At 39.9% G+C, this 13,821-nt stretch overlaps 1 protein-coding gene across 1 annotated transcript in view; it reads left to right on the top strand.

Moving 5' to 3' along the window:
- The window catches only part of SPHKAP (SPHK1 interactor, AKAP domain containing), a 192,025-nt gene that overhangs the window by 144,969 nt on the left and 33,235 nt on the right, over positions 1-13,821 (top strand). The window contains exons 4-7 of the mRNA XM_010837102.1: positions 1,146-1,205; positions 3,449-3,583; positions 8,743-8,998; positions 11,341-13,820. Coding sequence (XP_010835404.1) covers positions 1,146-1,205; positions 3,449-3,583; positions 8,743-8,998; positions 11,341-13,820 — 2,931 coding nt within the window. The remainder of the gene's footprint in view (positions 1-1,145; positions 1,206-3,448; positions 3,584-8,742; positions 8,999-11,340; position 13,821) is intronic.

Genomic DNA, 13,821 nt, shown 5'->3' on the forward strand with positions numbered 1-13,821 from the left:
TCACTTCCATACATGACTACCATAGCTTTGACTATACAGATCTTTGCCAGCAAAGTGATGTCTCTGCTTTTTCAATACACTGTCTAGGTAGTTTTTCTTCCAAGGAGCAAGTATCTTTTAATTTCATGGCTGCAGTCACCGTCCACAGTGATTTTAAAGCCCAAGAAAATGAAATCTGTCACTGTTTCCACTTTCTCCCCATCTATTTGACATGAAGTGATGGGACCAGATGCCATGATCTTACTTTTTGAATGCTGAGTTTTAAGCCAGCTTTTTCACTTTCCTCTTTCATCTTCATTAAGATGCTCTTTATTTCCTCTTCACTATCTGCCATTAGAGTGGTATCATCTACAAATCTGAGGTTGTTGATATTTCTTCCTGCAGTCTTGATTCCAGTTTGTGCTACATCCACCCCTGCATTTCATATGATGTACTCTTCCTAGAAGTTAAATAAGTGGGGTGGAAATATACAGTTTTGACATACTCCTTTCCTAGTTTGGAATCAGTCTGTTGTTCCAAGTCTGCTTGTGATGGTTTTAAATTATAACAATTCTTTGAATGTTGCTCTGAATTACTATTTAATCTTGTAGCTATTGTTTTTACACTCTTATTTATCCAGACACTTATTTAAGATAGCTACAAAAGCATCAGAGTTTACAAGATTAAATACATTAAAAATTAAATAATGAGACACGAAGAACTCCATTGATAATACATGATATGAAAAGTGGGTGGAGAAAGGGAGCAGGAAATAAGAGAAAAGAGAAAACCAGCAAGAAATATTTGCTGCAATTATAAAGAGTTTGCAAGTATTAAAAGCTTTTTTTTTCTGTTTCATGAGATTTAACAACCCTCTAAAAACCTGAAGATTGTGTTGAGACTGTTACACTGGTTCTGTACAAAGAGGTTTTGTTTTGTTTGCTGGGCCATGAAAGGCAGAGGGTATTTGGTGTAATCAGTGGGAATCATGAGTAGGATATTAGAGACCCATGCAGAAGCTCAAAGGTAAGATGGCTGTTTCTATGCCAGATCAACTATATGGAAATATTTGACTCTTGAATCATTTGCGCGCAACTAATTCCTGCTTTCTTCAAAAAAGACTGTCAGGTTTTTCACTTAATTGACAGTTGTTGCCCTTTTCCCAGGTCTGCTTTGTGAACCTGGATGTGAACAAGGATGCATGCAGCACGGAGCGCCTGCAGCAGGTAACTCGGGGAACTGAACTCTGGGAGCTCCCTTCAAGAGCTGGCTGCACTGGCGAGAGACCTATCATGACTCTGCCTCAGTGATGCTCGCTTTGTAGGAGACTCATTAATTAGATGATTTCATCACAGCCCATCTCCCTGACCTCCTCCTGACATTTTTCTACAGTTTGCTCTCCTTACATTTGAGAATTGCTTTCCCAAGTAGTCTAGGCTGTTTCCTAAGCAGTCTCTTTCTCCTGCACCCCCAGTGCCTAGGAGTGACTTTTCTACTGCCCCCTTCTACGCACTCAAGCACTCTTTCTGTGATGACTTTTCCAAAGTTTTTCCAAAACCTGCTTGATACCAGCTAGCCCTTCCCTCTGGCTTGCTCCTTCTTGCTGCTCTCATCAAATATTTTATATCTAACCTCAGTTTCTCAGCCCCACACTCATCTGGGACTCACATTTTTTGCACTCTGTGGGAGATAAATATTCCAAACGTATCCAAGGTTGTGAGATTTCTGATGTAAATCCCTGACAACATGCAAAAACTTGAAGACTCACTCAATCCTTTGGAACCAGAGCCTGTCGGTACAATGGGAAGGGTTCGTTAGTGTGATATGATTTATCATTTCATGCCCAAAGCTGAAGATGGTTTGATTTTACTGTTTGGTACAACACTCTTTAATGTATAATAGTATACCATTTGCATCTTGATTGCCATAGGACAGTGGATCTGAAATTACTCAGTTACTCCTATAACTTCTTTTTCTTGACAGTGCTCCACCTGAAGATTCTCAAATTTAATTGTCCATACAGATAATTTATTACAGATTTCCACTGAGCCCCAAATATCCCTCATCTGTGTAGTACTATAGAGATTTTCAAAAGAAATTATACAAATAATTTCATTTTATAGAATTGTGGTGCTAAGTTGATCAGAGAGAGCAGGAAGGAACAAGCAAGCTGTCATCTTAAGAACTGTGTGTTTCCATCAAACTTTATGATACAGAAAATATGCATTATAGCATAACAGCTTTTTTCCCACTTTTATTTCTCCAATTAATGTGATCTTCATGGAAACAAAAATGTTTCAGCAGTGATCTTTGGGACAGCTATTGCAGTATTTAAATATGCAAATAGATGACAGATATTAATTTTTAAATATGTGTGAAATGAAAATTTGGTAATATGAAAATTACATTTTCAGAGTATATAAAATAAATATGTAGATGTGTATTTCTGATTAATCTGTTGTATATGAATCTCTTAGAATTCTCTGTGTTCTCAGGTTTTGATTGTTTTTTTGTATCAAATAAACATTCTTTTGTTTGATATGAAAAAAAATAAGTATATATGTGGAGCACAATAAAAGACTAAAGCAAAAAAAATGAAGACTGTATTTAACAAATTTATGACTGATTCGAGACAGTCTTTGGCTATTGCTTAAGGGCATACATAAGCAGCTTTAGCTACATAAAGCTGTTCATCTCATCTTTCTGGATTTCAGGATACTTACGCGTGAAAATGAAGTGATAGTGCTGCCTAATTCATTTAGGGGTGTTGCAGTGATTGAGTGTAGCAATGTAACATACATGCAGTCCTTAATATGGTACCTCAATGTACAGAAAAATCAATGCCAGTAATTATTTTATTATTAATATTATTACTGGGGGCTTCCCAGGTGGCGCTGGTGGTAAAGAACCTACCTGCCAATGCAGGAGACATAGGAGACTTGGGTTTGACCTCTTAGTTGGGAAGATCCCCTGGAGGAAGGTATGACAACCTACTCCAGTATTCTTGCTTGGAGAATCCCATGGACAGAAGAGCCTGGCAGACTACAGTCCACAGGGTTGCACAGAGTCAGACATGACTGAAGCGACTTACCAGGCAATTTTATTATTATTAGCTTCATTAGAACACATGATTATTAGTCAACGAGTTGCTTATTCAAGGACTTAAAAGGGAAGAAAAGTCCCAAACTACCATGGATGCCTGTGGTGTCACAATAAAATCATTAAGTGTTTACTTTGGGAAACTTCAAACTAAAAATTGTTAAATCTTTATGTTTAGGAAATTTTCTATTCCAGTCTAAACCTTTATGCTTCAATTTTATACAATCTCTTCTCATAATAATCTTAGTAGATTCAGTCATCTATATTATGAATAGTTATATGAGTATATTAGTTTTGCAAGTAAAATAATTTTGAGGTAGTATTTTGGAAGTGAAAATTATCTCAACTAATAAAGATTCTTGTTCTACAGAAGTTGGTCAATGTTTCACCAGATCTTCCAAAACTTATAAGCTCCATGAATGTCCAACAGCCAAAAGAAAATGAAATTGTCCTCCTAAGTGGGTTAACATCTGGAAACCTACAGGCAGATTTTGAAGTTTCACAGGTAAGAAATAGTAGCTCTTGATAAGCAATTCACTAGTAAGTTATCTGTGGTCAGCTCTTGGCACAAATCAGTAAGAGGCCCAAATGAATGCAATATGTAGACTCCCATAGCATGTGAATCTAAATGTCTTTGTATCCTATAATAGACTTTACTTGTACTTCTTTTAAATATTACCCCTTCAAGTTTGACAGAGTTTCCCTTACATTGATTTCTAACATATATTATCTTCTCAAGTTTACAGTACTAAGTTGCACTTAAACTAGAACAGACACACCAGGCATTGGTTGGTTAGCTTGGTTTTCTACTAATCTGCTGAGTAATCAAAACCAGAATTGTCTTCTGTTTCAGGAAAAATAGCAAAATTCTAATTCATACCGTGTGATGCCAAAATGGCATAATTTCTTCTTTATGGATGCTATTTATTTTTTAGGCTATATCAAACTAGCCAAGCAAATAAATACAGGATAACAGTCCCAAAGATGAAAATGGAGTTTCCTAGGCTCAAAATAAAGTTCCCAGAAGAAAAGAATGTTACTGAAAATTGAGTTTAAAATACTATTATCCTTCAATCCATTATACTAATGTTTGTTATTATTAAATACATAATTACAATGCTGAAGAAAACTTTAACATTTTAAATTGTTTAGCCAATTTACATAAAATTTCTGAAGACATGCTGTATAAAAGATTGTGAATGTTCTCACATAAGATACGTGAATAGTGATTGATAACTACAGACTAAAATAATGAGCATTTATTTTCCTCTATAAATTGTTCTTCTTTGTGTTTTAGTTTTGCTGGAAAGTTTTTAAATCTTCTTTTATTCTTTAATCCTTCAAAATATCAGAAAACGTTTAGTGGGCCACCCACTATTTCTTTCCATACTTCAGATGCTCAGTGAAAATCTACATACAGCCCATTACAATTTGCTCCTCAAGACTAGAACAAGATCATTCCCAATCTAATAACACATTTCTTTAGTGAGAAAAATAATTGTGTGAAAAGAGAATGTGGAAGTGGACCTACGTGCTGTCTATTTATATTAGGCAAAGCCACAATAACCAAATGTATTTTTTCAAACCTGAGTTTTAAGAGTGGTTTCTGCACCAGACCTATTAGTTATGATTTCTAATTAAACTCTCCATGAGGAGAGATGGAAAAAACACAGGAATTGGAGTCCAGCAGACCTGAACTGCAGTGGTGGTTCTTCCCCTTTATATTTCTGTGACGTGGATGAATGGAGAGACAGAGATTGACACATATACACAATCGATGCTATGCATAAAATCGATAACTAATGAGAACTCTACTCAGGTCTACGTGGCGACCTAAATGGGCAGGAAATCCAAAACAGAGGGGATATATGTATGCATAACTTGACTCACTTGGCTGTACAGCAGAAACTAACACAACACTGTAAAGCAACTGTACTCCAATAAAAAATTTGTATAAAAAGAATTGGCCTTTCTGTGCCTCTATCTGTAACAGGGCAGTAGCACCAGCAACCTTGTAGAAAATGGTTAACATTAGAGGCAATAAGGTATACAAAGCACCCAATAGACTATCATAAAAATCATATACTAATATCTGCCACTATTTTTAATTAATTTTTATTGGAGTATAGTTTCTTTACCCTGCTGTATTAGTTTCTACTGTACAGCAAAATGAATCAGCCATACAAATGTTAATACCTGTATCCCCTCTCTTTTGGATTTCCTTTCCATTTAGGTCACCACAGTGCATTGAATAGAGTTCCCTGTGCTATTCAGCGTATCTTCTTAGTAATCTATTTTATACATAGTATCAGTAGCGTATATGCGTCAATCCCAATCTCCCAATTCCTCCCACCCATAGCCCTTTTCCCCTTGGTGTATCTCCCATTATTTTCCAGCCTCTTCTGTTTGCCATCATGTACCTAAGATGCCCAGGATTTTATTTACTTTCAAGAAGATTGTAAACAAAATACAGTTTCTCCCTAAGGGTACCACATCTGTGTAACATTGCATGTTTAGTAACATCCTTTCCCTAAGTCTGTCTTGAAGTATGACTTAACTGCTTATATTTCTTTGTTAACATTCCTTTTGATTTCTGTCCCATTTCACCTTATGTTATTTATATTTAGTCTAAATGATATAAAATAACCAATCATTTTAATCTGTATATGTGACAATTTCATATGGTTCAACTTTGTTATGATTTCTATTCCTATGTGATCTACTGGGAATATATTGTGCCGTATTCCCTAGAGTAATTATTTGATTCATGTTTGTACCTCCATTTCATAGAAGAAAATCTATAACAAACCTAGACAGCATATTCAAAAGCAGAGACATTACTTTGCTGACAAAGGTCCATCTAGTCAAAGTTATGGTTTTTTCAGTAGTCATGTATGGATATGAAAGTTGGACCATAAAGAAAGCTGAGAGTCGAAGAATTGATGCTTTTGAACTGGGGTGTTGGAGAAGACTCTTGAAAGTCCCTTGGACTGCAAGGAGATCAAACCAGTCAGTCCTAAAGGAAATCAGTCCTGAATATTCATTGGAAGGACTGATACTGAAGTTGAATACTTCAGCTACCTGATGCAAAGAGCCAACTCACTGGAAAAAAACCCTGATGCTGGGAAAGATTGAAGGTGGGAGGAGAAGGGGATGACAGAGGATGAGATGGTTGGATGGCATCACCAATTCTATGGGAATGAGTTTGAGCAAGCTCTGGGAGTTTGTGATGGACAGGGAAGCCTGGTGTGCTGCAGTCCATGGGGTCGCAAAGAGTGGGACAAGACCAAGCAACTGAACTGAACAGAACTTGTACTTCCCAACATATCTTGCATATAATAGGCACTCAGAAAATATCTGGCAAATTTCACTTTATTGTCTTATTTCTGAATTCAGTGGAAAGAAAAGTAATAAAGTCAGCCACCATTACTCTAGAGCAGTGGGTCCTCACCATTTGGGGGAATCACAGATTGTTTGTGAATTTCACAGAATCTATAGACCAGTACTTCTCAAAAGTTAATGCATGTAGGAATCACCAAAAGTTTTCTTGAAAATGTAGATTCTAATGTGGTAGACCTGGGTGGAGTCTGAGATTATATATTTCTATCAGGCTCCCATGTGATGCTGAGGCTGGTAGTACACAAACCACACTTTGAAAAGCAAGGCCACCTTCCTTGAGAAAAGACCCAGTCACTTAAGGACATAGATAAATCTTATTTCTGAGCCTCCTAGGGACCCCTGTACTCAAAGAATGATTGAATTTTTCATTTTATAATCATCTGTCTTAGAGTTACTCTAATTATATATAGTATACAGTCAAAGAGATTGATAAATGATATTTACACACAAAGATATACTACTTGCAGAGATACAATATGAATATCTATGTGTATGTGTTCTTCTGCATGTATGCATCCTCACCACTCGCACACACACGTATATATACTTATATACATACATATATATAATACATTCAGATATCTACATTCCAACTCAAGCATTTCAAAATGGCAGGTTAACTAGGATGAGACCTAATTACCTCCAACCACAGATAAGCATGTGTTTTAAATAATCTCTTTTTATAAGAGGAACATGTAGACATAAAATATTCCCAAGCATTTTAAATTCCATCTTGAGATAAATTTATTTATCTTCCCTTTGCCCACTGTTGTTTCCATGCAAATAATTTTCTCTTAAAAATTGCTAGAAATCAGCATATTGTTCCTCTTACAAAGATGAAAACCCAATGCACAAGTCATATGTGTAACTTACTAGTAATCTGTGCAAGGGCAACTGAGACTTTACTGTTGTTCTAACGAACAACACTATGAATGGTGAAAATATGCAGTGGAGAATAGCGGGGCAGTCTGTAGCCTTGGAACTGAGGAGAATCAGCAGGTCTCCGTGCGACACTCTCCAGTGATCTGTCTCCCTCACTGCTGGCCCCATAAACCTGTCCTTTAGAGAGAATTTGATCACTTTCAGTGGATCTTTTTACATCTCATTTTGGCTGCTTGTTCAAATGAACACTACAAATTATAAAATATAACCATAGTTGATAGAACACTTTCCATCTGTGTGAAATACTAGCAGAGAGGTTGTACTGAACATCAGAAAGGCAGAAAAACTATTGGTCTGAGAACTTAGAATCATTTAATCAAAAGGAGCACCCAAGACAGCCTTAACTTTCCCCTAGGCTTTATTAAATTTTAGACAGCCTTATTCCTAACTCCAGGCCCCAAACTTCCCTTTTCTTAGAATATTGATTTTAGAGAACTTATTTTTATAAATTGCTTCTCTGCCCCATTGAGATATAAATCATTTTAAAAGCCTTTTGACACTGTACAACCCAAAAATGTCTTTCTCAAGGACCTTGGACCCATCTCCTGGAAATGTCATCAAAGAAGTTAGTGTCCCTATGTCTTTGGAAGAATGGGAGCCTAACTTCTGCAGGCACTTTGCTCCAATTTACAAAACTACCTCCAGCCAAGAAGATACAAGAAGTTTCCTTTTCCTAAGCAAACACAGATGGACTTCAGTCCTCCTGTACCAGCTCTTCAAAACCCTATTGCCTTTTTTTTGTTTCAGTGGAGTTGTAATCCAACTCAGTTCTGGCCTCCTCCTCTTATTTTAAAAGCTTTGAATGAGGTCTTCTGTGCCTGCTAAACTTTGCCTAGTGAAATTTTCACCTAGACAGGAGAGAACAAAAATATGCCATACAACTAGTCAACTTTTCTCCTATATACCCTGTGTTCCAAAGCACCATTTGAATTTTTTCAAGCAGTTCATCAATATACACCCTGAAGATATTCCAAGTATTTTAAAGGTCACCATTCCTTCTAATGGGAGAGACTAATAGAAGAAAGGTCGGATTTTATATTTTCTCTTGTGTGTGTGTGTGCTGTTGTGTCAGACTCTTTGTGACCCCACAGACTGTAGCCCACCAGGCTTCTCTGTCCATGGGATTCTCCAGACAAGAACACTGGAGTGGGTTGCCATTTCTTTCTCCAGGGGATCTTCCTGACCCTGGGATCAAACTCGCATCTCTTACATCTCATGCATTGGCAGGTGGATCCTTTACCACTAGCATCCCCCAAGAATCTCTGTAGTATTTTTTTGTTGTTGTTGTTTTTAACAAATGCCTTTTTCTCTCTCTACTTGCAGTGTCCTTGGATGTCAGATGTCTGCTTGGTCCAGTGTGCAAGAGGGAACAGACCAAACAGTACCAACTGCATCATCTTTGAAATCAACAAATTTTTGATTGGTCTGGAACTGGTACAGGAGCGGCAGCTCCACCTTGAAACAAACATCTTGAAAGTGGAGGATGACACGAACTGCTCCTTGTCTTCAATTGAAGAAGACTTTCTCACCGCATCCGAGCACTTGGAGGAGGAAAGTGAAGTGGAAGAGTATAGGAACGGTGAGAACTTTCCTGTAAAATGAATGTGCATCCTGAAATTAGTCACCCTATAAAAATGTCTCGGTTACATTTCAGAAAAGTTTCAGGCCACATCAGTTTGGCTGACGCATCACAATCTTCACGTAAGAAGTTTCAGGAGGGAGAGAGAATAAGAAAACACTAGTGAGGATGCTGATGGAGGCACTTTAACAGATTTAATGGTTAGATGGCCCCATTCTCCGTAAAGATGCCTTAGGGATGCTGAAGGAAATCTCTGTTTTAAAACAAAATCTTCCTGCCTGCCAAGAGATGGAGACTATCACTTGGAGGAAAGTTAATTTCCCTAAGATTTCCATTAAAGCCATCTGTTAGCTGAGGCTGAGTGAGATTGGCCTGAATCCGAGCGCTGCCTCTTTGAGGCTGTGAAAGCTGGGGCCAGTGATCTAAGTCTTTCTGAGCTCCAGTTTCCTTATCCATAATTTGGGAGTATAACAGTGTCTCCAGAACTATTATATGTATTATATTTAGCCATTTAAAATATATATTTATTACATTTCTGGGCTTTCCAGGTGGCTCACTGGTAAAGAATCTGCCTATCTATGCAGGAGCCACAGGAGACCCGTGTTAGATCCCTGGGTTAGAAAGATCCCCTGGAGAAGGAAATGGCAACCCAGTCCAGTATTCTTGCCTGGGAAATCCCATGGACAGAGGAGCCTGACAGTCTGCAGTCCATGGGGTCACTCGGACATGACTGAGCCAGCATGATTATTTCTCCAGGGCAGGAGCAAGTAACCCAGAAAAGTTCTTGCTGCTGCTGCTGCTAAGTCGCTTCATTCGTGTCCGACTCTGTGCGACCCTATAGACGGCAGCCCATCAGCCTCCTCCACCCATGGGATTTTCCAGGCAAGAGTACTGGAGTGGGTTGCCATTGCCTTCTCCAGAAAAGTGCTTAGCGTGTGTTTATTAATTCTTTCTTTTGACTCATTAATAGAGCTCAGTGAACAATGAGTTACTCTTCCCCAAAGAGGAAGGGATACTCCAGATTCTGTTCTCACTGTCCTTGGGGCACGAGAGAAACTCTCTCAACAAGGCCCACGATATCCTGCATATCCTGCCTTCTCCCTCTGTATCCACTGGGCAGCTGCAAGACACAGTTGTCTTGGTTACTTTCTCGCCAAAGCACAGTGACCAGCCCTCAGCTCCCAGATGCCCTCTTCCACTCTAGCACTGGCATCTGTACTCCACACTGAAAGCCATTCTATTGAGGGCAGTTCACAATGAAACTCAAAAGCTTTTGCAGATTCATATTTCTTGAAGAAATATTCAAAATACTATTTTCAAAAAACAGAAAAAAAAGATAACTGATCCTTTAAGGCATTTTTGGAAATAAAGATTATTTTAGACTCATGTGAACCTGCTATCTAAAAAGTAATGGTGCATGTAACTTCTCGAATTATGGCTTTGTATGTTTGTTTTTGTCTCTGTTCCATTTATATCTGCTCTGATCTTTATGATTTCTTTCCTTCTACTAACTTTGGGTTTTGTTTGTCCTTCTTTATCTAAAAAAATAGTACAAATGAACTTATTTATAAAACAGAAATAGAGTCACAGATGTTGAAAACAGACTCATGATTACCAGGTGGAAATGGTCGGGGGCGGGGGGCGGGCTGGGAGATTGGGAGTGACATATACGCAGTGTGCTGTGCTGGACGTAGTCGCTCAGTCGTGTCCAACTCTTTGCAAACCCATGAGCTGTAGCCAACCAGGCTCCTCTGTCCTTGGGATTCTCTAGGGAAGAACACTGAAGTAGGTTTCCATGCCCTCCTCCAGAGGATCTTCCCAATCCAGGGATTGAACCTAGGTCTCCTGCATTGTGGTTGGGTTCTTTACCATCTGAGTCACCAGGGAGGCTCAAAAATGCTGGAGTGGGTGGCTTCTTCCTTCTCCAGGGGAACTTCCCAACTCAGGAATTGAACCAGGGTCTCCTGCATTGCAGGCGAATTCTCTACCAGCTGAGCCACCCGGGAAGCCCCATATACATACTACTGTATATAAAATAGATAACTAATAAGAACCTATTGTATAGTGCAGGGAACTGTATTCAATACTTTGTGACGACCTACATGGGAAAAAAATCTAAAAATGACTGGGTGTGTGTTTATATATATATATATATATATATATAATTGATTCACTTTTCTGCATACTTAAAACCAACAAAACAATGTAAATCAACTGTACTCCAATAAAAAAAAAGGACTCAGAATTGCAAAAAAACAGAATAAAAGCAGATGATCAAAAGTGAAAAAATAATATTTTTACTTAAATACAATAAATAAGTAGTATCATTTTCTCTTTACCAGGTTATGAAAATATAAATGTCTCAACCAGTATCTTGGAAAATAAAAAGCCAAAGGAAGCCACTAAGGAGGAATGGAATTACAGCAAGGAAAAATTACTTTATACATTGGAAGACAAGTATGTTAGCAAATATCATCCACCACTGGTTAAAACAGAAGGATCTCTGGGAAGAGTGGCAGAATATACAAGTCTGCAGAGTCTAGATCCTTCAGCCAAGATATCAAAGTGGAAAGGTGAAGCTGTGGGGAATGAGCGGTCAACCACAAAGGATTATTCTTCAGAAAAGTGTAAAAGTCAAGAGGAAAACTCACAGGCGCTATGTAGTCCAGGCAATGCTTATTTCTCAAAGATGGTTAAGAGGGATGGACTTTCTGCATGTGGGACTTTCTCTGAGCGTGACAGCAATTTAGACCCAGGAGACCGTGAAGACCGCACAAGCTCTCTTCTTCCCTTACAAGATGGAGAAGCCACAACAGGCGAGTATGCCACGAATTTAGCGGAATCTGTGATGCAAGATGCATTTCTTCGACTCTCTAAGTCTCAGCCTGCCCTCCCCCAGGAATCTGCAGTCAGTGTTTCTGTAGGAAGTGCTCTGCTTCCCAGTGGCTCTTCCACAAAAGATATCGTGGTACCTCAGTCATGGAACGAGCCCCCCAAAATCGTCATTGTCCAGAGTCCAGAAGGCAGTGATGCTGGCCCTGAGCCAGGCATCTCCTCGTGGCCCGAGACAGAAGTCTCCAGTGAAACTTCAGGTGTCCCCTCTGGAGAGAACTCCAGAAGACGCCCCCAGAGTCCTCTAGAAGTAGCATTAGCTTGTGCAGCCACTGTTATTGGGACCATTTCCAGTCCACAAGCCACAGAAAGATTCAAAATGGAGCAAGAACCTCTGGTTTCACACCATCCACTGGGAGGTGATGAGCCAGGACAAACTCAGGCCTCTCAAGTACTCAAGGATCCCTCCCTCAGTGAATACTCGTTTCCGTCTGCTTTATGTGGCATGACTCAGGTGGCCAGTGCTGTTGCTGTCTGTGGCCTGGGAGAAACAGGAGAGGTGAAGTGCCCGGTGGCTTCCAGTGGCTTCCTGTCTGAAGTTGAGGCCCCTGCAGCCATCCCCCCACTTTGTGGTTTAGTGGCAGAAAAGAGCATGGAGCTGGGGAATGAAGCCATTGCAGAGGCCTTGCTCAAGGAGGTTGCCTTGGTCTTAACAAGACCTAACGCCTACAGCAGCATTGGAGACCTCATGGAGTCAGTGAATAGGAGGATCGTAGAAGCTGTTTCAAAGCCTCAGACCTTGTGCTCAGAAAATGCCCTTGGGAATGAACTGGCACAGACCCTGTCTAATGTTATCCTGAAGCATTCCATTGATGAAATTCACCAGAAAAATAAAATGATAGACCCCAATGATGACAGGGACTCATCTGAAACCCTGGAATCCTTAATGGAAAGTGTAAATCAGCTGCTCTTCAATGTGATACGCTTCATGTTCGAGAAGATGAGCCACCTTGTACAGCTTGGGGGATGTCCCCCTGTCCTTTCTAAGGAGACCATCAGATGGAGGGAAACCGAACCAGACTTCCAGCCAACTGATCAAGCCATTTGTCCAGCATGGACAAAAGCCGCTGAATACTCCAATTGCCATCCACTTAGCAACCTGCATATCAGCAGTCCTGTTATCAATGATCTTGTAGATGCTGGACATCCGAAGCAAGATAGCAAGGGTCCAGCACAGTCAGGTCTTTCCCAGATCCCCACACTGCAATCTGAATTATCCTGCAGTACCAGCATGTCTGCTAAAACACCACCCAAGGAAATATATCTGAAAGGATCGGTGGTGGAGGATATGAAAAACCCTCCTGCACCACCCAGTGATAATGAGAATGAATGCAGAGCCCCTCCAGAGGAAGAAATGACACCAACAGTTGGCAAGTACAGCATCAGCTCTCAGGACACTGAGGACAGCATCATTGCAAATGCTCAAGAAAAGTACAATGGTGCCTTGCCTCTGAACAGTGAACTTCAAGTTTGCCCGTCTTTGTTGGGGGATGATTTGCTGCTTCCTGCTCAATCCATGCTACCAGAAAAAGACCCAGACATATACTGCATTGCAGACTTCGCAGAAGAATTAGCAGAGACGATCGTCTCCATGGCAACGGAAATCGCAGCGATTTGCCTTGACAACTCCAATGGAAAACAACCCTGGTTCTGTGCATGGAAAAGAGGGAATGAGTTTCTGGTTACCCCCAACATCTCCTGCCGATCCTTGAAGAAGAAGAAAGAGAGCCAGGCCAGCGGGGCCACTGTGAGGAAACACAAGCCCCCGCGACTCAGCGAGATCAAGAGGAAAACCGATGAGCACCCGGAGCTGAAAGAGAAGCTGATGAACAGGGTGGTGGACGAGTCCATGAACCTCGAGGACATCCCAGACTCTGTCAGTATTTTTGCAAACGAAGTGGCAGCCAAGATCATGAACCTCACAGAGTTCT

This window comes from Bison bison, unplaced genomic scaffold, assembly GCF_000754665.1.
Source record: "Bison bison bison isolate TAMUID 2011002044 unplaced genomic scaffold, Bison_UMD1.0 scf7180017864068, whole genome shotgun sequence".
Lineage (NCBI taxonomy): Eukaryota > Metazoa > Chordata > Mammalia > Artiodactyla > Bovidae > Bison > Bison bison.